General features: G+C 41.5%; 1 protein-coding gene across 8 annotated transcripts in view; it reads left to right on the top strand.

Annotated features, from left to right (window-relative positions):
* Positions 1–234: 234 nt before the first annotated feature.
* Positions 235–27678, top strand: part of CIT (citron rho-interacting serine/threonine kinase) — a 145991-nt gene continuing 118547 nt past the window's right edge. For 7 of the 8 annotated variants that reach the window (XM_025044529.1, XM_015586835.2, XM_015586836.2 and 4 more), the window contains exons 1-5: positions 235–311; positions 1342–1448; positions 5491–5632; positions 12549–12724; positions 17197–17298. In XM_025044529.1, coding sequence (XP_024900297.1) covers positions 1353–1448; positions 5491–5632; positions 12549–12724; positions 17197–17298 — 516 coding nt within the window. In that variant the 5' untranslated portion in view covers positions 235–311; positions 1342–1352. Of the gene's footprint in view, positions 312–1341; positions 1449–5490; positions 5633–12548; positions 12725–17196; positions 17299–27678 lie in introns of those variants that run through there. The other variant, XM_025044530.1, reaches the window with a different exon arrangement.

Raw genomic sequence — 27678 nt, 5'->3', positions numbered from 1 at the left:
CAACCACCACTTCCTGCTTAACCGCCAATTTCAAACTTCCGAGACCTGCCCTGTAGGGTTTGCCCTTCCCTGTTTCCCATTGGTCACGAATCAAAGGCAGAAACAACTTGATTGGCTCTCCCTTTCACTTCCTCCGTCTCTTTAAGGACTTGGGTTGGGGGGGGCCTGGCTGAGTCGCAACTGTCCATCATAGGAACGGCATTCTGATTGGTCCAGAGTTCTGGGCCCCGCCCGCGCCGTTCCCTGCATTCAAACGCGGCGGCGGGAGGCACTGGGAGGAGCAGGGAGCGGACTGGCGGGGTCCTCTGAGCGTGAGTCTGAGCCCCCCCACACCCAGATTTCCCCCCCGCCCCCACCTCACTCTGCAGGACCTAGGCAAGGGCCTCCTCCACCTACACCAGTCCTGCTTTCCCTTCCGTGGCGGGCGGCGGTCCCTCCCTCAGGGCTACTGGTGGTAGGGAGGGTCTGACCAGGCTGGCGGTGCGCGCGCTTATGTCCACGAGAGCCGAAGAGTCTGCTAGGGGCGTGCCCGGGGCTGGAGGATTTCTTCCTCTGTGAAACCGGGTCGTGTCCTATGGTTTTCTACCCTGCCTTCTGTTAGCATTACTTGCATTATCCTACCTAGTGGGGTCCGGCAGCACCTTCTCGCTTACCTGTGTGACCTTAACAATTTACTTTAGTGTCTTCATACTCTCGGTATCCATCCATCACCCCTCCTGCTTCCGGCCTCTTTTACTCTGCTTTTGCCCTTCTGGTCTCCCTGCTATTGTTGAAGGCCAAGTCCTGCCTCAGAGCCTTAGCTCTGGCTATTCTCTCTGCCTGGACTTTTCTTTTTCCAGATATCAGCAAACCTTGCTGCTCACTCCATTCAGGTCTTGGTTCAAATGTTACCTTCTCAGTGACGTCTACTCTGACTACACTGTTAAAAATTGCACACACACACACACACGCCCCAATTGCCCTCTCTTTGCTGAAAAATTTTTTAACCCCATAGCACTTCCAATATATTTTCTATTTTCAGCCATTCATTCAATAACTATTAGCACCTACTATGTGCTAGGCTCTATGTGTACCCAATATGTGAGGATAAAAATCCCTGCTCTCGTGGAGCTCACATTCTAAGAGGGGCCAGATAATAAACAAATTTGTAAGTAAGTGAGTATGTCAGATAAATGTACCGCTTCCTGTTACAGTGAGTAAAAGTCTGGTTTTTAATTTCCATCACCAGTATGGTGGCTGATCTTCACCTCCCTATCTGTGATACCTTGAGGGAGATCAAGATCTCTCAAGCTCTTCCTCAAATCGGCAGTACACACTTGACCTTCTCCCATTTCCCTTCAGCACCAGTGAGGATGTTGAAGTTCAAGTATGGGGCGAGGAATCTGCTGGATGCCGGTGCAGCTGAGCCCATTGGCAGCCGGGCCTCCAGGCTGAATCTTTTCTTCCAGGTAACAGGCTGCCAGCTCTGCTCACCTGAGTTTGTTTCCTTGGAACCACCTTGTCCTTATCTTTGCTTTTATTATAGGACTGAGGCTGATCTTGGAGAAATCTCTTTTGGTGTTTTATATGTGCTGATAGTATTGGAAAAAGGAGCCACTGTGCAGACAGGAGTAGATAGCTACGCTTGCAGATCTTTCTTCTTTTTTTTTTTTAACATTTCATACACTTCACACTTTTGTACTCAATTTTGTCCTTTTATTACAGAAAGCAGAACAAAAGAAGAAAGGCAGTCTTTTAACCAAAGTTTCTGTCTGTGTAGTTTTATTTCTTTTTCATTCAAGAGATGTTTAAATTTTAGATGAAAAAAAAAACCCCACAGTTTTGATAAATACCACACCTGTGAAACTCACATTTCTCTTAAGATATAGAACATTTCCATTACCCTGGGAGTATTAAAACTTAACATCATGAGATTATTTCTAAGTAGATTTCTAATTCTTTAGTTTCTGATGGAACACCGTTGATATAGAAATCCTCGTTTGACCCACATATTCACGAGTCGGGGACAACATAGATAGTGGTGAAGATTTAGGTTTGAATCCTGGTTCTAGCACTTGTTAGCTATATAACCTTGGGTGAGTCACTTGTCTCCTCTGAATCTATTTGCCACTCTTTAGGATAGAGAGGTTAAAACACTTAATTCACAGGATTGTTGTGAGGATTAAATGAGAGAATCCATGTAAAGCACCTAGTTCTTGCCTAGCTCTTGGTGAGCCCTTTATAAATGGTAACTATTATTTCTACTAAGTGTAGAAATATAATAGCATTAGTTATAATAACAATAAATTTATGTTCACTTAGCAGTGATTATAATATATAGGAAGGTATTTAAATGGGGTACCTGTGAGATGATAAATACTAAAATGTTCTTAATGACCTTTATTCAAAATATTTGCAGTGGGGTATGTTCAAAAAGATCAGGATGGAGACAGATTGAAATCTTAGGTTGTTCTATGGGTCCGTCCCCCTCACCATTTTAAGTTATGTGATATTTTTCACAAATGAATAGCCAGTCTCTAACCCTAGCTGACTGAAGTGCTTCCACATTTTAGCCCTTTTATCATTTTCCTCCAAAGCTTTCCCAACTTATTACAAAATTTATTAAGGGCTTATACCGTGCTGATTACATAATAACTATGGCTTCTAATGTGCTGGGCACAGAGCCAGCATGTTCCCGATTATCTTTCTTTAGCTTCATAACAGAAGTAGGGACTATTCTTAGTTACATTTCAGAAAAGAGGAGACAGATACTTAAGGAGGCAAGTACTCGCCCAGAATCATGCAACTTGTAAATGGCAGAGCCCGGCTGCATTTTTGGTCTGACTCCAGAGGGTGGTCATGTAACCGTTGGCCAACACTGCCAGAGTGTGTCAGTTTATTAAGTGTGTCTTATATTTAAATGTCATTATAACAGGAAAAATTGTGGGCAAATCCCCAGTTCATCTTTTTTTTTAATGATTAGTTCCTCCCCACCACCAGGAATGCTGTTATTTTCAGGTGTAGCTTATACCTAACATTTGCCTTAACGTAAACAGAAGAGGTTACTGTTCTTTGCCCACACAGTGCCGTTTTAATAAGGTTTTACTAGAGTACTGATTTCATTTCCCATTTAGGTAAATACTTTAGACTGGGTCTCAGTTTCTACTTAATAGTACTTCCCAACGAGCTCTAGGTCAGAGTTTAGGAGCCTTTTAGATTTTTGAACCAATAGGATTTCCCAAATTTCTTGGGTTGACTTAGGTTTGCCAACTTTTTATTTTGCCAAGTAAGATGTAAAAAATAAAACAGATAAAGAGAAAAACCTATTATTGTCTGGTCCTTTTATTTCATAAAGAAAGAACATTTTGAGAAACACCAAGAGAGGAAGGATATCATTTCAGAAAAAAGGACTATTTTAAAATTTGAATCCTTTTAGCTTTATAATATAAAAGAGTCATTATGTGGTGTTCATTTTTTCTCATTTCATGGCAGACTTGAAGACAAGAATCACTAATGTGTTTGGGAACTGCTACTCTAGTTAGTCTACACTCAATAAAGAACAGGAAAAACAAAGAATCTTATTTTTCTGAGCTAGCGGCAGAATGGTAAAGTAATTGATATGGTGGCCTTGCCAGATATGAAAACACTTGTGACCCAGTGCTTTGCAAACCTGGCTGAAGTTTGAATCTTTTGGGAAGCTTGTTAATAAAACAGAGTCTAAGCTACAAACTGGAAAAGTCTAATTCAGTAGGTTGGGGAGAGGACACCAGAGAATCTGTTTTGTTTTGTTTTGTTTTTAAATTCTCCAGTTCTCCAGATAATTCAAATGTAGCCAGACTGTTTCTATAACCCAGTGCCATGTAACAAACTACTCACAAAGTTTAAAGCAACAGTGATTTATTTTTTTCTTACGATCCTGTGGGTTGGCTGGATTCATCTGCTCTGCCCTATGACATCAGCTGGGGTCATTCAAGGGAGCTTGAGTTGGGAGCTTGGTCAGGACTGGAACATCTGGGTGCTGACTGCTGACTGGGGCACTTCAGAGTTCTTCCACCTGATTTTTGGGCTGTGTGAGGTCTTTCATTATTCGGTAAGTCTAACACGGGGCTTGTAATTTTTTCTGTGATAATAAGTGTTTTAGACTCCATAGGCCATACAGTCTTTGTTGCAACTACTGAACTCTGCCATTGTAGTGCAAAAGCAGCCATAGACAGTATGTAAATTAATAAGTGTGGCTGTGTTCTGATAAAGCTTTATTTATAAAAACAGGTGGTGGGCTAGATTTGGCCCATGGGCTGTAGGTTTGCTGACCCCTGGTCTAGCCCAAGCTTCTTGATGTGGTGGCTGACTTCTCAAAAGAACAAAAGCAAAAGCTTCCGGACTTCTCAAGGGCTCTACCCTGTGCTAGTACAGTGTCACCTGTGTCACATTCTGTTGGTTGAAGCAAGGGGAGGGGAAATAGATTCCAGCTCTTGATGAGAATAGCAGCAAGTGCCTTCAGAGTTAGAGGAACTGTTGGTGGTCATCTTTGCAGAGGGACCTCCACACAATCGATGGCCTGTCTATAGACCAGACTCATGTTTTAAGGGGCCAGAAAGAGTGCAAATGAGTCAGGTGAGCCAGATGGAAGACCTGGAGTCAGTTAAATGCAGAACACATCCCCTACCCAGAGGGGCAGCATTATGCAGCTACAGCTCAGAGTCACCGGGCAGGAGTGTGGGGCAACGTTCCTAGATCCACCTGTGCTTTAAGAGAAGCCAGGAATCCCCTTTCCCTCCATTTTTTTTTTTTTTTTTTGCCGAAATCTGATTTTTCAATATTGGCAGATAATTCAAATTATTTTAAATACTACAGACCAAACAAAACATGTCCGTGGGCTAGATACAGTCTGCCAGTTTGCAACTGTTGCTCCAGATTATGAATAAATTCAGCTTTAGTATAGTCACTCCATTCATATTTCTCTAATTATTCCACTGAATTCAAGAAACTGAAGTTATATTAATAAACCTCTGGGCACACGCGAAAGAAGAGGCAATCATTGTTTCCTACCATAGAGACAGAGACGGGACCAGTAGAGTCCAGAGTAAATGCTCCTGTGAGCTTCAGACTGTTAAAAAAGAAGGTCCTTATTTTTTTTCTTTTTTAAAATTTTTATTTTTATTATGATGACATTGGTCAATGAAATCCAGCAAGTTTCAAGGGTACAATTCAACAGTAAGGCACATATATACCTTGCATTGTGTGTTCACCGCACCTCCCTTTTCTAATTAATGTCGTGTTTGTGAAGTTTTTCTTAGGTGCTGATGAAAGAAACAGTAATGGAATCGTACAAGCGATAACTTAATAACTGTCAATTGAAGTCTCTTTAAAGAATGAAGCCACAGAATTGTGCTGTTAGCATGTGTCGTGAGCAGTTAGTCGAGTTGGTGGCTTGTAATGTTCTCTGTGGATGTTATTGATCAAAGCATTTCATTATTGACAGTGTCTCCATCTGCTGTTTGCTGTTTTTAGGGAAAACCACCCCTTATGACTCAACAACAGATGTCTCCTCTTTCCCGAGAAGGGGTATTAGATGCCCTCTTTGTTCTCTTTGAAGAATGCAGTCAGCCTGCGCTGATGAAGATTAAGCACGTGAGCAGCTTTGTCCGAAAGTGTAAGTTGGGAGACTTTGTCTTGAAATCTGTCATGCTGAAGAAACTGGAAGGGTCTACGGCCATGCTTCCCTGAACAAGCCTGATCCCGTGATCTTGGAAGCTAAGCAGGGTCGGGCCTGGTTAGCTTCCAGGATGGAAGACCACCTAGGAAGACCAGGTGCTATAAGTGTAAAAAATAAGGGATTATAAGATGACAAGGTCCTTGCAATCTGTGAGGTCAACCAAGGGTTGCCTCACCTTAAAAAACAAACAAACAAAAACTGGAAGGATGCCAGACGCAGAATGAGTTAGTGGTTGGTGGTAGTAAGTAACTCTGCTCTTAGGCAGACCTACTTCAAGGTCAGGTTCTACCTGTTGTAGTCAGAAGACCAGATAAGTCAGGCCTCTTAACTGCAGGTGCCAGAAACTCAGCTCAAACTAGGTTTAGGCCAAAAAGTGAATTTATGGCTCATGAAACTGAGAAATCTAGGGGTGAGTCAAACTTTAGGCATGTCTGATTCCAGAGACCTAAATAATGTCCTCTGGCCCATCCCTCCACTGACTCGGTGGACTTATCCATTAAGCATAGTGGGGACAGTGCTAAGGTCCCACAATATTTAATTTTAATGAATTCATTTTATTTTAATTAGTTTAATTGTGATTGATTTTTAAATCATAAATATGAATACAGAAATAATGTATAATGGTTCTTTATTACATTTATCTTTATGCCACTGTAGTCATAAAATATAATTTTTGATTTTTTTTTTTAGTGCAGGAAGGGTCTGATGAAAGCAAAAGTTTGTAGGTCCTGTAAAAGTCATAAATTGGTTCTGTGCACACCCTTTTCTTGACTTTGATTAACTTCCGCACGGTATGGAAGTTGGCTACTGGTGCTACAGTTTCATATTCTTTTACCTTACACCAGTGTTTTTTGACCCGGTGGTGATTTTACCCCTTAGGGATACCCGGCAATGTCTGGAGACATTTTTGGTTGTCAAAATTTGGGGCGGGGGTGGAGGTTGCTACTGGCATCTAATGGATGAGGCCAGAGATACTGCTGAGTGTCCTATGATGCACAGGACAGCCCTCCACAACATAGAATTACTGGTTCCAAAATGTCAGTGGTGCCAAGTGTGCAGGTTAATCAATGACCCTAAACTTCAGTGGCTTAAAACGATAATCATCGTATTACCTCTTGTGATTTGGTGGATCGACTGGGCTCAGCTGAGGATTCCTCTGCGCTGTCCAATGTTGGCCAAGATTTCAGGCACCAGGGACTTTCCTGGTTTGGAATGTTCAAGGTGGTTCACCCAGTGTCTGGCATGTTGGCTGGAAGGCCGGGCCCAGCTGGGAATCCGGAATGACTGGGCCTTTCCCTCTCTCCTAAAGTCTTAGGGCCTCTTGCTATCATGGCTCCTCTGTGTGGTCTCTCCATCAGGGGTGAGCCAGCCACAGCCTGGGATGCCTGTTTTATAAACAAAGTGGCCCGAATACAGCCACTCCCGTTTGTTTAGTCGTTGCCTATGGCTGCTTTCACATTACAGCAGCATTTGAGTAGTGGTGACTGAGACCTTGAGGCCTACACAACCTAAAACATTTAGTCTCTGGCCCTTTAAGAAAAAGCTCGCTGACCCCTGATCTCATGGTCTCTTTAGCAGAGATGTTTGGACTTCCTATATGGCAGCTCAGGGTTTTCAAAAGCACAGAAGTAGACATGGCCAGGCCTTCTTAGGGCTTAGGCCTGGAAGGGGACATAGGATCCCTTGGCTGCATTCTGTTGTTTGAAGTGAGTCGTAGGGCTGCCCACATTCTACCCGTTGGGGAACTACCTGAGGGCATGAATTTCAGGAGGCATGACTCACTGGGCACCATCTTTGGAGATTGGCTACGATACCCCGCCTGAGGTTTACCTTACACTATTACATTAATACAATCTCAGGAGAGATTCTTACTAGCTCTGCTTTGGGTCATTTGCCCACCCCTTGACCAGTCACTGGACCAGGATGTGAAGTTTTGTGATGAGTCTCATCTGGGTTCCCAGGGCACTGTGATAACCGGGACCTCATGGAATGGGGGTGTGCAAATACCCAATGGACCCGGGAGTTTTGAGTAGAAAAAATCAAAACAGTGACTTTAGGTAGTTATGTGTGAACCCTACCTGTTCTCATTTTCTTCTGCAAAATGGGGAAAATGCGTATCTAATAAGGCTCTGTGGGGATTGAATGAGTTAGTGCCCAGACCAGACTTGTGTTGTCTGGCGCATAGAGACACTCAATAAATAGTTACCCATGATAGCCACAAACCTCACCAGTGTTTAGTATATTGTGAATCTTTAACTTTAAAATGTACTTGGGTATTTGCTCATTCTGTATGTGTTTGAATACACTCCCACCTAATTTTCTTGAATATTTAAATTTTCATATAGGAAGTGGGAGGGGGAGGGAAATTATGTAACAGACTAATTTACCATGCCATCTACAGGCACCTTCATTCCTCTTGAGACTGCCCTCTCGTTACCTTAGCAATAACTTCAAGACTCATTCAGTAATCAGGGGGCTAGGCTGGGTGAAATGTAGATTTTCCTAATAGAATTCTCTTCCAGGGAACTGTTTCGTATTTTCGAAGAGGCTTCCTGGAGAATACAGTTGAGAGGTTATGACTGAAGAAGGGTGATTGCGTTAATAATATATAAATTTTTTTACCCATTTGAGTTTCTGTTTTGGAATGTAAGCTTCATTTTCTCATGGGAAGAAGGGTCCAACAGCTGCCGTTGCCTAAATTTCTTGAACCATGTCACAGAAATGGAGATTTTCTTCGGAAACTGTTGGAGGAAATGAGACAGAGTGTAGCCTTGAAGCAGAATCCCTACCTTGGGCCAAGGGAGGGCAGGGGACTAGCATCTGGGAACCAGGGAAGGAACTTTTGTTTCTTAATTCCTATTCTCTCCCCAGTGCCTGAAACAGTGTCTGACACATAGTAGGTGCTCAATCAATATTGGTTGACTGATATAATACTAAGTGAACAAAATAAGCGGCCAAACCTTAAGCACGGCATCTCATAATTTGTGTTAAAACAACAACAACAACAAAAGCGAGTGTGATAATAAAACATGCAAAGAAAAGTGTTGATAATTGTTGAAGTTAGGCTTTTCTTGGTGATTTGATAGTAGCTGAAATTCTGCCCTGTTTCAGTTACAATCACCATAGGCAAGAGCTTCTGATGTGCACAGTTTTAGTACTTGTGAGCAAATTATAACTTTCAAAAGTTTTTTCCCCCTAATTATAAATGTAATATAAAGTTAAATATAAAAGGTCAAAGTTAGAGAAAATCCCTCAAAATCTTAACCTGTCTGAGATAACCACTGTTAATAATTTGGTGCGTAGTATTGCAAATATTTTTGCCCTTATAAATTATTCTGGAAATTTTCAAACATATGTAAAGGTAACGAGAGTAGTATAATGAATCCCTATGTAACAGCTAGTTAGCTCTATCACTGATCAGTCCTTTACCATGCGTGCGCTAACATTACTGTTGTTTAATTTTACACAAAATGGATCACATGTGTTAACTTAAAAAGTCTTTTCAAAATGAGATATAAATGTTTATTTGAGATCAGTGAGAATAGCTATTTGGGAGGCACTGATTCAGGCAGAGGCCCAAATCATGTTCTGATTAGGACACAAAGGCAATGGGGTATTTATGAGAAAGGGAAGGAGAACAATTACATCAATAAAAGGAAGGCGTTTCTATTGGTGCAGATACCATAACGTAGTGATGTTAATTCTAAACAATGTTTTTGATTTTCAGTCCAGTAGTAATCAGTCTAGTAGTCATAATAACTGCTTTTTATTTGCTTTTGCAAACAGTTTTTGGGACACAAGCCTTGCGTAGGCCCAGTCCAAACGTTATTTTGTCCTGTTTTAACATGCCAAAGATTTGAGACTTTTAAGATATGCAAAGCGGTTCCTCTGACCTGGCAGCTCCAGCTCCATTTTGAAGTGGCTCCGTTTGTATTATTGTTTACATATGTGTATAATGTTTTGCCACTAGCTTTGCTCACTCAGCAGTATATTTACTCAGCAAATATTTATGGAGCGCTTGCTATGTGATGCCAAGGTTCCGTTTTAGGTACTAGGTTTACAGTAGTGATCAAAGCAGATAAAAGTCCTTGCTCTTAAAGAATATATACTTTGGTGGAGATCAAGCTATCCAATTCTTTAAACATGTGCCTAATATTCTTTTACGTGGGTGGACTGTTAGGTTGATTCCACTTTGCTGTTGATGGACCTTTAGGTTATTTCTGATTATTTTTCTGTTACAAACTGTGCCCATCACGAGCCCTTTCATACGTATCTTTTTCTAGCACCTGTGCCAGTGTTCCTGTGAAGCATGAATTCCTAGAAGTTGAAATGTTGAATGACTGAGTTTCAAAAAAGGAAGCAATGCACTCAGCTGTGTTGGCTTTTCTCCTCTGGGTGCAAATGTTTATCTGACAAGGTCATTCTTTGACTGCTTTTCATTACAGTGCCTTGGCTCTTTATCTCCACCTCATTATTCAGTACCCATTGAGCTCTTAAATACTGTCATGGCCTACAGAGATGTAGGATGATGTGGTTTTGGAATCACAGAAGTTGCTGGAATGGAGAGTAGTCGTGAAGTTTTTTTTTATAATAGTCATAGACTTGAGTTGAGTATCTCACCTGTTCAACTGAATAATCCAAAGCCTTTGGGAAAAGTCGCTGAAATTTGGAGTGGTTTCTCACAATTCTGAGAGTGTATTGTGGTGTTTTTGCCTGTAAGCAGTTTGTCTACTTGTGTGATTGAGATGCACGATGGTTGGCAGTGACAGACCCAAAGGTAATAAGTTGGATAAGTGCTGTTAAGCAAATTGGGGGCCCAAGGCCTAACAGAATCAAGAGAGATTGGCCTTGTGTGCGAGCAGTAATGAAATCGGGTTCAACCCAGACTGTTGCAAGCCAGTGTATTTGGGGAATTATAATTCAAAACTCAAATGCTTTACCTGAAGGAAACTTGGAAAAGGACAGAGAAGAAAGATGGGACCTGGCGCTGTGATGTCAGGTTAAAAGGAAAATATCGTGCAGCTTTCAATTCTGCTTCTGCATAGAATTCTCCATGTAGGCGCTCTAGATTTATTTTCTGCAGTGGTCACGATGAATGAATTCATGAGACTCCACCCACCACTCTTGCCTGATTCCCCAAGGGACCAAAGAAAGGTGTTTTCAAGATGACTGATTAAAATGAGAGGTGTGACCTGTGGGTGGGAAGAAAGTGCAACAGAGTTCATCATCTGTGCCTTTGATCTGGAGTGAATTCATCTCCACCCATGCAACAAAGAGAGGGCAGGGGTGTGGGGGTAACAACAATTACAGTTGCATTAGCTGATTCATCAATATGCCACTCAATGACTCTGGGTATGAAATGGCTTTTCCCTTTGTTGGACTCAGTCTCTGTCATTGTCAGAACAACTTGCGAGCTGAGTGTAACCCCAGAATGTGGCTTTCAGCCTTATCTGGTGCACAACCTACAGAAATGGTGATCCATTCCAGTGCCTGGAGGACTCCAGTGTCCGTCTGGGATTGCAAGACAGTCTCTTGGTCTTCAAGGTGGAACTTTTCTGAGGGATTCTCCAGGGTAACTTTGATTATGTTTTTTTCTTCCTTTGGAGTATAACCCTATATATGGTACAGTTTCCCTATACTGTGCAGGACTCATTTAATTTTTCAGTTAGTCACAGCTGTTCCCCTCCATTCTTGCAGGTCATTAGAATTGTCGCATATCCAGTGATGCCCCAGCCTAGTGTTCTTAGAGTGTTAAAAAAATGTATGTTAGATTTCAAATCTGCTCTCCATTTATTTAGTTCATACTTCATGCATGAAGGATCCATGACTGAATGTTTGTGTCCTGCCCAAATTTATATAACCCTCAAGGTGATGGTGTTTGGAGGTAATTAGATTTAGATGAGTTCATGAGGATGGAGCTTCCAAGGTGGGATTAATGTTCTTATAAGAAGAGAGAGAGAGAGACCAGAACTCCCTTTCTCTCTGCCGTGTGAGGACACAGTGAGAAGGTGGCCGTCTGTAAGCTGGAACGTGGGCCCTCACCAGGAACTGAATCTACCAGCACCTTGATCTTGGACTTCCCAGCATTATGAGAAATAAATACCTTTTGTTTAAGCCACCTTGTCTATGATATTTGTTATAGCAGCCCAAGCAAACTAAGACACCAATGGAAAGATTGCACTAGGAAAAGGGATAAGACTGCATGTTAAGAGAAAGATAGTTGCAAACCCTTCCAGGTGTGTGACATGTCAGCTCTGCAGAGCAAATGTCAGGGCTCCATTTGGTTCCTTGGGCTAAGGCTTTTTTTTTTTTTTTTTTTTGAGAGCATTACCATGTATTAAGGTAGGGAAGGCCTCACTATTTCTGACACAATTCAGGAGAGTTGAAAAAGGCTACCGGGAGAAAACCGGGCAGAGCACATGTAGACAGAATGAAATGATTTGGAAACCAACTTCCAAGTTGATTGAGATGGGAATCATGGTGCTTACATCTTCTTGTAAACTGGACTAAATGTGGATAAGCAGCTTTGACCAGCACTGCCCTGCAGCCTTCAGGGAGGAGAAAGAAAAGCATGTTCTGTGTTCTCCTTCCCCTATTTTCTAAGTCTACAGGATTCAAATTATAGCTGCCATGGAAACTGTGCTTTGGAATTTCTGGAGCCCTTAATTTTAACATACAAAAACACTTTTGTGCTGATTTTATGATTATTCACGATGATGAGGAAGTGACTAAATGTCTTTTGACTGTGAGGGCAGACATGAGAACACTTTCATCTTTCTTTTTTGGCTTTCATAAAGATGCATGTATTCAAAGAGCTTTATTTACCTGGGAGTAACATTCCCATCTTTTGCAGATTCCGACACTGTAGCTGAGTTACAGGAGCTCCAGCCTTCAGTAAAGGACTTTGAGGTCAGAAGTCTGGTAGGTTGTGGACACTTTGCAGAAGTGCATGTGGTAAGAGAGAGAGCTACTGGGGACATCTATGCCATGAAAGTCATGAAGAAGAAGGCCTTATTGGCCCAGGAACAGGTAGGAGCATTTTAGCGTCACACCCTTTCTGCTTTCTGCACCAGAATGTTCGTTGCAGAGACAGTCATCTGCTGAATTGACATCTGAGATGAAACACGTTTTCCTCTGTGCCTCTGTCATTAATTAAGGTTGCATGGGCAGAAAGGTCTCTCGTGTTCTTAGCTCTTCTTCTTGTACTGCTATTGACTCCTTTGAAGGCTCACAAGCTCCCCTTGATTTTTTTATCATGTTTTTATAGTTGTACTTTATTTAGAACCAACTTGGCCTTTTAATTAATGAATTTAAGATGATCTTTTATGGCTGTCAGCTGGAGACTTAGAGATATGCATATTATGGGGTGAGTCAGCATTTGTTTTTACACACATTTTATATATTTCTGTTATGGGCATGTATATTTGATTTTAAAACAAGCCTTTGAAGAAATTAAATAAAATTGATATGTGGCTAGGGCGTTGCTTGTTTGAGAGCAAGTAAGAAGTTATCTTTAAGGTTGTGGTGTTTTTTCTTTTAAACAAGCCTGCTGCTCCAGATATATTGATTCATTTGCTGTGTTTCTGGAGAGACAGCCATCAGCCTTGGAGTTCAGAGAGTAATTTATTAGTTACAGACGTTCGAGTGTGCATCATGTGTCTAATAATGTACCCGGCTCCGTGGGAAGCCTGCACAAGGAATTGAAGCTCTATGGCTGCTAGTTTCAAGGTTTAAAAACAACCTTGGAAAGCAGAGGGAAAATGCAGATATATAAAGCCGTCGCTTACCAGCCAAAGCGTCACAGAAGATGGAGCAGTTAGCAAATTCGAGAACGATGGAGTGAGGAGAGATGTGGGTGAGCCAGGGACAATTAGAGCAAGTTCACACTGCTGAGAGGGAATGTAGGATTTGGGCAGAGAGAAGTGATGAGAACGTGCCAGGTACAAGTGTAGTGTGTGTGACGTTCTGGAGGTTTGAATACTAGAATGCTGCGTATAGTGTTTTTGTTTTTAGTGGTTTAGAACAAATAGATTGGGCAATGGGGAGAAATGAGGGTGTTTGAGTGGGATACGGTAATTGATGGGAAATCTCAAGAACCTTATTTTTTACTGTGGCAACATAAACATAAAATTGATCATATTAAACCATTTTTAAGATGATTCATTGGTGTTAGTGCATTCACAATGTTGCGTAACCACAGCCACTGTCCATTTCTAGAACTTTTTCATCATCCCAAACAGAAATTCTGTACCCATTGAACAGTAACTCACCATTCCCCTTGAAACCAGTTTTTGGAATGGCAGTTTGATTTGTGAGATGGTCGAGGATCACTTAGGCTTTTGGAAAGAAGAGGTTAGGATCAGAGTCTGAGGACGTCAGTGATTTTGTGTGGCCTCCAGTGAAAGAAGTAGCAGAGGGCAGGAAGCTGCTTGTCAGTGTCCAAGAATGATGTAGCCTGTGTTTAGTAATGCAGTGTGAGCAACTTCACAGGAAGGAGAAATGACAGGATGTGGCAAATCATTTGGAAGAGAGGAGTGGGAGATGCCCCCTCAAACTCTTAACACTTAAGCATCATCTATCATCTGTACACACTTACTAAGCACCTGTTGTGTTGGTGTGTTTCTTCGTCTTTGGGAAGAGGCATTAGATGTAGCCCTGACCTTGAGATGCTTATGTTTTAGATGGGTAATAGTGCATATGTAAAAAGAAAGCTATCCAACATACTACACGCAGGCAAGCAGTAGAGGTGTCCAAATAGCTGTGCCTTCTTCCAGGCGAATGTCTTGAGATGACCCCTTTTGAGATATGGGTTTTTTAAAAATCATTCACATACAGGGGCTAATTAAAGCAACTATCCATTCCTTAAGAGGGTCGATATAAGAAAAGTAGGGTACATGACTGAGCCATGGTGAGGCTTTAGAATTTAAGAGCATGAAGAGAGAGAAGCACAGAGTGAGTGAAAGGAAATGCCAGGGAGGAGGTAGGGAGAGGTAGTGTCCTGCAGACAAGACCTGCCACCCAGGAGGGGCCAGCACACCTCTCCAGAGCCCTGTGAGAAGTGGAAGAAGTCCTCAGAGACCATTTAGTTTAAGGGAAGCTTCAGGGGTCGATAGTGAGCAGGTAAGATGTCGATTCTTCAGTTCAACCAACCTTCACTGAACACTTTTTGTGTGCCAGGAAAAGAAGGGATTAGCAAATGGGGTGCAGTAGATGATGGGGTTGGGTTGTGTTTTTCCCAAATGTGTTAGCTATATCACTGGTGATGTGCAAGATGACTTTAGGTAGTACATGAACAAAACTATTTTAAAACATTTAATAGTTTACTATTAACTAGCATGGCAAAACCTGGGAATTTCATAGATGTTATTGTTAGAACTAAATGGAAGAAGGTATATTTAAAATTCTTTTTATTTTGAAACAATCACAAATTTATCGAAAAGTTGCAAGTGTAGTGTATCAGTCAGGGTTCTATAGTATATATAATAACATATATATACACATTGAAAATATAGACTTATACACATTGAATATACAATACATACACATATACGTATAGCTTACCTAAAATTGTAGGGGCTGGAAAATCTCAAATCTGTAGGACAGGCCAGTAATATGGAAATTCTTGGGCAGGAACTGACGACACAATCTTGAGGAAGAATTTCTCCTTTCTCAGGGAATTCTCAGTTTCTTTTCTTAAGACCTTTCGACTGATTGAGTAAGGCCCACCTAGATCGTCAAGGATGATCTCCTTTACTAAAGTCAACTGATTGTGGATATTAACCACATGTATAAAATACCTTTACAGCAAACCTGGATTAGTGTTTGATTGAATGACTGGGGGCATAGCCTAGCGAAGTTGACATGTAACACTATCACATACAGTACTAACAACTTTTTTTTTTCTGGAACCATTTGAAAATAAGTTGCCAACCTGATGCCCCCATTGCCTCCAAATACTTCAGTGTGCATTTTCTACAATAAAGATGTTTTCCTATAAACCATAATATAACCATCAAAATCAGAATTTTAATAATGATACATTATTACCATCTAAGGCCCCACTCAAGTTTCACCAATTGCTTCATTGTCTCTTAGAACAAAAGAATTCACACGTGGCATTTCCTTGTCCTGTCTTTTTTAGTCTCTTCAATCTGGGACAGTTTCTTAATTTTTCCTGGACTCTCATGACCTTGGCGATTCTGAAGATTAAAGGCCAGTTATCTTATAAAATTTAGATTTGTCAGATGTTGCTCCCTTTAGATGCAGATTATAGATCTTTGGCAGGAATATCACAGTTCTTCTCATTGCATCCTGCCAGGTGACTCTGTTTCCGTTTGCACATTCATGATGAGGTTCACTTTGGTGTCAGCCATGCTTCTCCACTATGGAGTTACTCTTTTCTCTTTGTAATTACATAAATATTTTGTAGGAAGCTTCTTTCAAGCTATGGAAATATCTATTCCTCATAAAAATTTTAACTTATTCCTGTGTTTATATCTATTCAGACTTGCATTTTCCTCTTTAAGTCAGATTGCTTTTTGCCCTTTTGACATATCCCGGTCTTTGAGTACTATCTTGCTTTCTGGTACAGTAAGATGTTCAGGCTCTTGTACTCCTACTTTATCTTCCCCGGCCCTGCGATCAGTCATTTCTTTAGGGAGCCCTGTTCCTTTTAGTATAAAATGGTATTTAGAAGCCAAGATCTGGGCCCTAGGTGTTCTCATCGCTATTAGGGTGTCACAGACCCTTTTCAGTGGACAGAGCTAGGGAATATATGTATAGAGTGTATCTTCCTACCCCCTCCCAATACATTTACATCTCTATTTCTATATATATTGGACACCATGTGTTCCCACCAGTACCTCCAAGTCCAGTCCAACTTCACAGGGTTCATTCTAGTTTTCACCTTTTCCATGTTTATGACTCTCTTCTGTGACATTGCCCTTCATATTTTAACTTCTTTTATGTATTCGTGTACAGCTACTCTACTGTCTTTGCTGCTGCCCCCTCTCCTTGGTGGGCTCAGATGCTCTCTTCCAGGCCGTCCCTACATGTAGATGCCTTCCTCACCCTGCGTGGGCCGTCCATACCTATATTGGGCTGCCCCCACGCATGTTTGCTGTCCTTCTCACCTGGGGCTGGCCCCCTGTTCTGGGCCACCATGGCTCTCCCCCCCACCTGTCATGGATGCTGAGTTTGTTCTGCTCTACCTAATGGCTTTAGGACTGAATTGTTCAGGAAGTGAAGGTGAAGAGGAAGAGAAAGCTATTTGGATTTAAAAGAAGTGAGTTGACTTTAAAGAAGGACGACAAATAAATAATTGAGCAGGTAACTTAGGGATCGGGCAAAAATTGTGAGTAACGTAGGCAAATGCTGGGTTAAGTGATTTTTTTAAACTAGAGACATCAGTTTAGGCTTAAAGAGAGAGAAAAGGGCGTTTTTCCCCTCCCTCCTACTTAGTTTCTTATATTACAGTTGTCTAAATGTTTCTTTTCCCCCAGGTTTCGTTTTTTGAGGAAGAACGGAATATATTATCTCGGAGCACAAGTCCTTGGATCCCCCAATTACAGTATGCTTTTCAGGACAAAAATAACCTTTATCTGGTGAGTCTTTACATCCATCTCTCTGGAGTTACTCCAGTGCTATGATACTCAGATATCATAGTCCTAGGACTGAATGTAGTTCTTGCCCATATGGTCTGTGACACCTCTCATTTGTTCAATTGCTTTCCTCACTTTGAGGTGTCTTCCTATTTTCCTTATCCTAAAGATTTAGGGCTAGCTCATTTAGAAATAGCCTCACTTATTGGTGGATATCGTAGTTGTGGATTAAAGAGCAATAATGAGGAGTCATTTATTTGGGGATAGTTTGATACCACCTTTTATAGAATCTTGCCTTAATTTGTTTTTAATGGAGGTATAAGTGATATATTAGTTTCAGGTGTATAATATAATGATTCGCTATTTGTATATATTGTGAATAAGTCTAGTTAATGTCATTAAAATTTTTAATTTTTAAAAATTGAGATAATGTGTGGTTATTATTAAGAAAATGCAAATACTGCAGAGCTGTATGAAATAGAAGGGAAAATTCTCTACTTTTCTTGCTAGTCCCTTTCCTTAGGGAAACAAATACTAGTGGAATGTATGTTCTTTCTGACCCTTAACTACTCATCATGGAGGGAATAGTTCTAGGTCGGTATTTATAATACATGTGTATAGTTTGTTTTAACAAAAATGGTATATTACACTCTGCGCTGCTCTTCGGCTTGCTTTTTGCCTTTCAGCGATTTATCTCGGACAAATTTCTATGTCAGTACATACAGATCTGCCTTGTTCTTTTGAGCAGTGCCATAGTATTCTTGATGTACATGTAGCATAACTTATAGAGTGCTAAAATTAATTTTGGGGCCTTGTTTAGGTTCTTGGGGCTTTAGATTCCTAGAGTAAAAAAAAAAAAAAAATGTATCCTAGAAATAGTTTTTGTCCCTGATTCAGCCCTTAAAATATCTTTCTCTTATAAAAATATAAACTTTTATAGAGGTTCATATAAGAGAGAGATGGACTCCTATTTATCTTGAAATTTGATGGGGCATTTTTTGGGGACTTTACTGCCTTTATATCTGACCTGGAATAGACAGTTTATTTGCCTTGGTTTCATATTATTCGAGAACCCATGCTGGAAGAGAAGGCCCCCAAGCCCCACTCCACCTTGCCTTCTAAGCAGGACATTCTCATAGGAATATGTTGGGAGCCTGGCCTTGCACCAACCACATGCTTCTTCAGAATCCACCCTACTCCTGTCGTGTTTATGGTCTGAAACTTCCTTTCTTTGAATGTGATCTCGGAAGCTCTCCTGCCTTGAGACTTGGGGCATGGAGCCCTGACCTTCATGAATGACCTTGGTGTGTTTCTAGGCTTACTGATATTCCAGGATGTTTGTTGCATAGGCGGCATTTGCCTTGTGCTCTCTGTATTTTACAGAGCCCCTCATATTTGGATGTCTCAACAGGCTTCTTCATTAGCCCTCAGAAAAGAAGTTCCCTTGAAATAGCAGGGTTGGTTTGTTTGTTATTGTAGCTTTGGATATTTTAACTAGAGCTCTGCCAGTGATTTAGAAGACAAGCTTGTGAGGATAAACTTTGTTTTTAAGGCAACGCAGAATACAGGCAGTCTTGGAAGTAGAATGTGCTCTGATTGTTGGTAAAAGTTGAATCCACAGCTTTCTGGTCTGCCTTGCACTGCTCCATGAGCTCATATTTCTCTTCCTCTCAGGTGAAGAGCTCACCTTCTTGATGTCCAATCTCATGCAGCTTCTTAAAAGTACACATTGTTCAGATGCTTTGTGACTTTCATGCCATCAAGGCCAGTTCAGTAGAGGCGATGACAAATTCTGAGTGTTCTGTGTAACTCAGATGACAACTAGTGATCCTGTCACATGTGGCAAGCCACTGCTCAGTCACTTCGGGGAAACCACTGCTTGTCTCTGGTGGCCAGTGAGGCTGATCAGAGGGGCCCTGGGAGTGACACTCACTCATAATTTTCTTTATGTTGACCATAGTGTGTTTCGTTCTTTGTTTTTCCTGGCTCAACAGTTTCAAAGCACATCTTCAGGAGGATAATAGTTGGGCGTTTTGAAAATTTTAAACTCTTGGTGTTACCATTCTTGTCCCTACCAGTTGGTTTTGTCACAGTGGTGAGAAATTTCTCTTTCTTTTTAATCATGGATATTTAACTGGACTGCTTGGACATAACCTTCTGGAATACCTCACAGACTGGGAATATCTGCCGTTCCTCGGCTCGGATGGCTCCCAGGTGTAGGGCCCTTCCTTTTCTGGGCCTTTTGGCTGTGGGACTTTCCTCTGGATTTTGCTACTGGTGTCAGCATCCTTAGCTTAACAACCATCTTCCCAGATTTTCCACCTGCCATCTCGCAAAATGGGAATGATCTCAGAAGAGCTGCTTTCTGGAGTTCTGGTTGCCCAGCACATTGATACTTGGCTGTAACACTTTTACAGCCTTCTTTAGTAGCTCGGTTGGGTATCACTGGTGGGATCTTGTAATTATGCCCCTGTCTTCTCAAGTACTTTCGTACTTTGGACTAAAATGCTTGCTAAGGGTACGGTTTTCATATAAAAATCCAAACTTAGCATAGGAGTTAAGATATGATTATAGATTCACCATCCCTTGTCTGCAATTCTGAAATACCCAGAGCTCTGAATAACCTCAGGTTCTTTTGTTACTTATTTGGCAGCAACGCCTAACTTGAACTCTGTAGCAAAATCTGACCCGGACTCTCATATTTATTCCTTTTAGTGTGGCGATTCATACATATGGCTGTGCAGTTACAAATGCATTTCATTACAGGGCGATATCCCACACTACCCTAGGATATTACATAATATAATGTATATACACCATTTTACCTTTCCCAATCTGAAAATTTCTGAATCTGTAGACACATGCTGTTGCGAGATCAGGGGACTGTAGATCTTTATTGGCATCGTAAAGTAATGAAATTTCATTGTACCTATTGATAACTTCGAGATCACTAAACTTTGAAGTTTAGGGAAACATACAAATCATGATAAGTTCCCCTGGCAGTGAAACATTAATTTGTAATGCAAATGCAGTTTCATTGAAGGTACATTTAATATTAATGAAAAAAATACAAGATTCCACTTCTGATGTATTTCTCAAAACTATCTCTTCTCTCTAGCCCTGCTTCTACTATGTGACTTCAGGCTGCTATATTCTTTTGCCTGCATTTCTGCAAAAACCTCCTTACTGTTCTCCCTGCCATCTGTTTTGCCCGTCCCTCAGGTCTTCTACACACTGCAGCCAAGTCTTCTACTGTTAAAACCCTTCGAGACTCCCTGCTGCCCTTTGGATGAAGTCCAAACTCTTCCTGGCTTTTACATGGCCTTTTCTGCACATGTCTCCAGCCTTGTTGCTTACCATTTCACTTGGCATTCATCCTCAACTTCCTTTGGTTCTTTGAACTTGGCTCTGACCTTTCTCCATGCCGTAGCCTCTTTCCTTGTTTCCCTGGCTAACTCCTATTTCTCCTGGGCTTGGACAAGATATTACTTTTTCTAGAAACTTCCTGGACTTTTTACTGGACTATATAGCACTCAGTACTTCCTCTTCCTGAGTGGGTGTTGGTCTCCCTCACAGGCTACTCTCTCCATGATGGGAGGGATATATCTTCATTGCTTCCAGTAGAGTTTCCCAAATAAATACTTAAGAAATATTTATTGGGTGAATGCATGATTAATTTCACAGAAATTTGATTTATGTACAGATGTACTTGTTTTTTTATGAAAATCATATGTTAGCAGTGTGAGCTCCTGGACCGTGGACTGGTATGGGTCCGTGGCCTGTTAGGAACTGGAACGCACAGCAGGAGGTGAGCAGCGGGCAAGCCAGCGAAGCTTCATCTGTATTTGCAGCCACTCCCCAGCGCTAGCATCACCGCCTCAGCTCCACCTCAGATCATCAGGCGTTAGATTCTCGTAGAAGCACTGGTCCCTGGTGCCAAAAAGGTTGGGGAACCACTGCTCTAAAGTATATAATTCAAGATAGACCCAGTGAGATTTTCAAAATTGGAAGTGCAATGCAAAGAAATTGAACTTGGGTCTTTTCGAATTTTAGTGCTTAAAAATTTGCCATTTGTAGTTACATACCAATAAATGTTGCTTACCATTTTCTGGTATATAGAAAATTGTAGCAAAGTCTCTTGTGACGTCTGGTTGTATATAACAAAGCTAGTCGTGCATTCTGGCAGGCAGCACATGAAAACAGTGCTTTGTTAATCTGGTTCATGGTGAAATCTGTTCAATTCTGTATAACATGCCTTCGTTGGTGTCCTTCCACAAAGGAGCTGGTCTTTAGAAAGAAAACTGTTTTGCTACTCACCACTTGTAGTATTGTTATATCTAAATTCTATGTGAGTTTCTTAAAGCTTGTTGGCTTTGTATTGATATTTTTCATACCGTGGGTCTCTTCAGGCTGCCCTAGCTCTGAGCCTGTAACTGACCCATGAATCTGTCCCTACGCCAACTTTCCTCTGTTCATTCCCAGTGTTTTTCCCCAGTCACACATAGAGTTGCATTAGTTAAGGTCTAATAGGCTAAGCTACTATAACAAAATGACCCCCACATATGATTCAGGTTGGTGGAGCAGCTCTGTTATATGTAATAATTCAGGGATCCAGGTTCCTTTTATCTTGTGGTTCCCCCATCCCTTAGGATGTTGTCTTCTTTGACGTGCTTGAACTTGGGCCATTTCATGCCTTTGTTCCACCTGGCTGGTAAGAGAAAGGAGCAGAAAAGCAGAGCAAGCAAATTTCTTTTACAAAGAATGATATGGAAGTGGGGCACATCATTTCCTTTCGCATTTTGTTGACCAGAACTTCGTCATATGACTACATACCTGTACTATCTAGCCGCATGGCCTATATCCAGCTAAAATTCTTATTACTTATGGAAGAAGGGAACAATGGATTTGGGGGACAGGTTATCATCTGCCACAGAGATTAAAACAGTGGGTTTGAAGACAGTCTTCCTAGATCCACCTCCCATATTTTTACTCATTACATTATGCTGTCACATCTAAAACCACTTCTAATATGACCCTGGTTCTGATGTCCCACTTCGAATTAGTTCTTTATATTTCCTGTCTCACTTTCAGCCTACAGCCATGCCATTTTGTGGATGGTGTTTCCTTTTTATGTAAGATCAATTCAGAGGTGGGCTGTTTCTTGTGACCAACCTGTATGGAACATCAGCCTGTGCTGTTGTTGGGAGTCTGGAGAGAGTTAAATACAACCTCATTGTTTATTTTAGTGAAATGTGGCAGCTTAGGATAGTTTTGACAGCGAGACATGTGCTGTTTTGATCTCTCGGGTAAAATTATCCCGTTTTTAGGCATGTCTCAAAACTCTCCAGTGTGATCACGTGCTGCTGCTTCAGGAACCAGGGTTTGGAAGACAGCTGCCCGTCAGAAGGAAGCTGTTACTTAGAATATAGGTTCTTGTTTCATTTCTGTTCCTTGTTGGCCTCTCCGGAGTCATTGACTTTTTCGGCTTCAATTTTCTCATTGGTGAAATGGGATAGTAATACCTCTTATTGACCCCAATTCAATTGCTGAGTGTGTTATTGCCTTGGGGGTTTCTTTGAGTTCTCTGTGCCTTTGAAATGCTTGTTTTGTTTCCTGGTCTTTTGAGGCATATTTCAAGCAAGTGCATTTAGAGTGTTACTGTCTTACTTCTGTTGTCCCAGTTTGCCTGGCACTGCCATCAGAGTTTATGATTCAGTAGGTCTGGGGTGGGGCCCAAGAATTTGCATTTGTAACCAGCTCCTAGGTGAGGATGCTGCTGCTGCTGCTGGTCTGGGGACCCCACTTTGAGAACCATGGTCCTATTGCTATAGTTCTAGTTTGTATCTGGTTAATGTGTCTTCTTTTCACTCCTTTGGTAATAATTACACATCTAAGATCCATTTTCATGCTCTTTTTGGCCAAGGAATGGTACTTCTCCTGTTGTTAACCAGCTTCACTGTCCCCAATTTATTTCCTTTAACTTTAACCGTACCTTTGTAAATCGCCCCTTCATTAATTCATGTCCTCAGTTACCTAGTTTGAGTGCGCTGTCTGTTTGTGGCCAAGACTCTGGGTGATTCAGTGCTTAGTGAAATGGGATAGTAATACCTCTTATTGACCCCAATTCAAGACTCTGGGTGATTCAGTGCTTAATGAAGATTATTTTGAATAGATGGACGAATCAGGCTGGGATTCATAGTTTCTGAAATAAAGGGCCACCTGTCTTTTTCTCTTGGTCATCTTGCCAGTCAAGAAGAATAATTTAGGGTCTCTGCCAGGGGCCAGTCTGCTTTGAGGGTCCCTTCCTTACGCCCCCCATGCCAAAGATCCGGAACACTGGGCAGAGCAGATAGTGATGCCAATAGCACTGTTACATTTTCTTGGCACTTTCAGTCATGCTGATTGTGGTGCAAGTATTTCAAGGACACATTTCTAAGTGGTGACCAGCACAGCATGCCTCTAATGACAACCTATGCAAATTGGAATAGAGTACTAAAGAACTATTAAATATTCACACTCCTCCCCTCCACATATAGATACATGTGCATGCAAGTGTGCAGGTATATGCATTGTGCATACACGTGCATGACACGTACACACATGTGCACACACACACATTTGTCCTTTGTTTCAAATGCAACACAACCGATGGGCGTTGCCATTCCTGTACTTGAGGGTATAGATGCAAACACCAGCAGAGAAGCAGCCGCTCCTTCCAAGCCGAACACATGTAAGACTTGCCCTTTAATTAGCATCTGCAGCTGCTGCCATCGGGAGGGTCTGTCTCTGTTGGCCTGAACATCTTTGCTTTAACAGAGCAAGTCCATTATAGCTCCAAGCCAGGCTCGTCTGTCAGCTGCTGTGCTTTCCCTGCCAACCATGGGGTTGTCACATTGTTCAGGGCTATTTCACTCTCGGGCTCTTTTTCCCTCCTCCCGCCTCCCTGGACTTTGATTACCATGCCTTGGTGATCACCACTTGGGTGACGTGCAGTTGTTCATTGCGAGCAGGGACATCTCCTGTCCTTGCAAGGATGGGGGATTGTTGCTTCAGTGCTAATGGACTGGTTATTTTCCAGCCATTTGTTGTCAGTGATCTTGTCTTGATAATGCACAAGGGCTCTAGGTAGACATTCAAAAAAATGTTAAGTGGCAAAAGTGATGGCTGTATTAAGGCCAGGTTTCATACAAGGGCACCTTTGCTGTAGAAACTTTTCAGTTGGTTGGCATAGGGAGCCACATGGGCTCCACAGTTTCATCAGCAGCAGGTCTCAATACAGTGCTGGACTGGCTGCATCACAATCACCCTGGCAGTTCCTTAAAAATACAGATTCCTGGACCCCACCCATGGACCCTGATCCACAAAGTCTGGATTGGTCCCTGGAATCCACATTTTTAACAAGCTCCCTGAATGGTTAAGATGGAAAAGAGGCATACTTTACCCTTTCATACTACTTAATATATTTTTAAAAATTTCATTTCACTAGAATTCCAGCTCCATGAAGGCAGGTATTTTTGTCTGTTTCAATCACTGCTGTCTTCTTAATATCTAGAACATTGCCTGACACATAGTAGGCACTCAAATAATAATTTGGATGAATGTGGTTTATCTATTTTAAAATAGTGCTTCCCCAAAGTGAGTCCCCAAAGACAAGTTTGAGAAGTTCGATCCTAGAGGACTTGCCAGTCTGTTTAGGTTAGAAACCACAGTTTGGTAGGATCAGCACCTCAGTGGGTATCACTGAGTAGTAAGTCAGGGATAGAGTCACACTTTTGGACAAAACTGGATGCTGTGAATGGATGTTCTGGCACAGGCTGGGTGGCGACTTTGGCCTTAATTTGTTCATAGTGTTCTGTCGACCCTGGTCTTGAAGACTCTTAGTTTGTGACTTTTGGTGATGCTTTTGGAGCTTCTTGATTTGGTACCATTTTTAAAAGCCTACAAGTGTTTTCTGAAAGCACTCGTGTCCTGGTTCTTTATTGGTATCTCTAAGCTCAACAGCCAGATGATTGATTAAGCTTGGGTTGGCCACGTGCAAGCTGTCTTCTCGTGGGCCACATTTCTACCAACATGAGCAACTGTGCCCCAGTGGGATAGGATAGTTTGAGGATTAGGGGTAACGTCTTGGGATAGCTAAATTTACTCAGTAAATTTCCAAGGTAAGTTCTCCTAATGGTGCACAGTTGGAATTTTTCGTATGGTAATCTGGAATTGTGTTGATGGGTCAAGTTTGATTAGCTTCTTTAATAAGGATCCAATCTATTTAGAGGTTTGTCATTTCATATGCCTATTTTGGCCTCATGTAGTAGAGCATGCTGCTTAGCAGCTGTTCTAATTTTTGTTGCTCGTTTTCTCAATCAACCCTGGTTTTGAAGAAATAAAAAGTTGTTTGACTAGTAGAAAAGACTAATCTAGTTTGGGTGGGGATTCTCTGCTCAGGAAATTTGATTTTCTGAATAGGAGCATAGAATGCATATCTTTTTGCCATTCTAAGAGATGGTTCTTATTTTCTGAACTATTTTGCTGGTCATTAAAAATATACTCGTCAGGAGTAGCTGGGTACTAACTAAACAGTGGTCAGTTCATGAGTGCTTAAAAGGCAGCTGCTATGGGTTTGACTTTCTCATCCTTAAACTTGAAAGCTGTTCTAAAAAGCTGTTCTATTTTTTTTACATCTTTAATAGAGCCGGATTAGAAACTTTATAACTGCAATGTGTCGTCATAAATATGCACTGTTCTTATTTTAAGAAATTTCTGTTCTAAAAGCATGAGTACTTCAGTTATCTGCGAATTTTTTTTTTTTTTTGGATGTTTAAGACCTTTTTAATGGCAATATATATTTAAAACAGACGTAAAAATTAGCATTCACCCACATACCCAAGGCCTCTGGAGAACCGGTTGGGATGAGTGGGTGAGCTATAGGCAGCCAGGTGGCTCCTTTGGGCTCCACTAGGACTGGGACAAGTAGCTTATGTCTGCTGTGAATTTGGGGGAAATAAAGTCTTCATTTTAGCTGCCACCCTTCTAAGTGTTGCTGTTCTTTTTAGTTCCTAAATCAGATTTTGTCAGCAATTTGCAAATTGTCCAGTATCAGGCTAAATATCTGCCATGCGAAGAGGGGAGAGACTCCCAGGTGACATGGAGCCCTCTGGGAGGACATGCAAGTCACCGATTCCTCCGGGGGTCTCTGGAGTAGGGTTGCCTTGGTGCCGAGCAGAGTTTTTACTGGCCCAGCTTGGGCGCTCTGGGGAATATGTGCAGATGCTCCTCGCCTGCCTTGACTAGAGTTTTCTTCTAATTCTGGACCAAAAGCGAACAGGAGTTTGGAGGAGGGTGGAGAAAATTCAAATCCCAGAGTTGAACTCCAGGATGCAATAGTTTGAGAGATTTAGTGTTTTTAAAAGACATTTATTCAGATTTTGCCTCTTTTCAGAAAGGATTCGAGATACATTAAAACAAATGACATTTATCATGTGGCTCTTAAAATGGGAAATCAGAGCAAAGGACAGGAGGAGAACCCAGTAAGCATTGACATGGTTGCAAAGATGGTCACAACGGGTCCCAGCTTCTCCCAGGCAGAGTGTAAAGGGTCATGCCGTAAAGGGAGGGAAAGGAAAGGACTTGAATGGTGTGGAGGGCCTTGTTGGTGCCAGGATCAGTATTTCAGGGGAATTAGGCTTATCCCCATTTCACAGAGGATGAAACTGAAAGGCAGAGAGGTGAAGGCACCAGGTTGGAGTGTAAAGTCACGCAGGCAAACTGGCCTCAAAGCATCCTGTTGACTTAGGACTATCACACATGGTTTTCATTGAAAGGAGGAGGATTTAAATTCCTTGGGGTGGAAGAAATTTGCTACTCAAACATTGTACCTGAGGCCATACTTTATATTCCTTTTTAGATATTTTGCCTATGTATATATTAACAAATTAAATATATAATTTTTAATCACAAAAAGGGGTTGTACTTTATCCTGTATAGGATATCACTTTATATTTTCATGGACAGTATGAATGGATTGAGTCCATTCATTTTAATATCTGCATCTTATCCCGTTCTTTAGCTATATCATATCTCTTAATGATGGATATTTGGGTGATTTCCAGGTTTTCCCCCACCTGTGTTACAAACAGGGCTGCAGTGAATCTATTTATATCTACTTACAAACTCTTACAAGTTCTTGTAAAATGAAGTATCAGAAGCGGAATTACGAGGTCCAAGGATATATGTTCACGTTTAAGTATTTAATAGAGACAGGTTGCCTTTCCATTGACTTAAAGGAGAAGGTCGCATCACGTTTCATGCGCACCTCCTGTTTTCTGCTGGGTGCTGAGGGGGATGCAGAAGGAGAGCAGCAGGGTTTGTTGCCCTCCAGGGATTTCCATC

Source organism: Pteropus alecto, unplaced genomic scaffold (genome assembly GCF_000325575.1).
Source record: "Pteropus alecto unplaced genomic scaffold, ASM32557v1 scaffold113, whole genome shotgun sequence".
In the NCBI taxonomy this organism is placed as follows: domain Eukaryota; kingdom Metazoa; phylum Chordata; class Mammalia; order Chiroptera; family Pteropodidae; genus Pteropus; species Pteropus alecto.
This window is presented reverse-complemented; position numbering and strand designations above follow the sequence as displayed.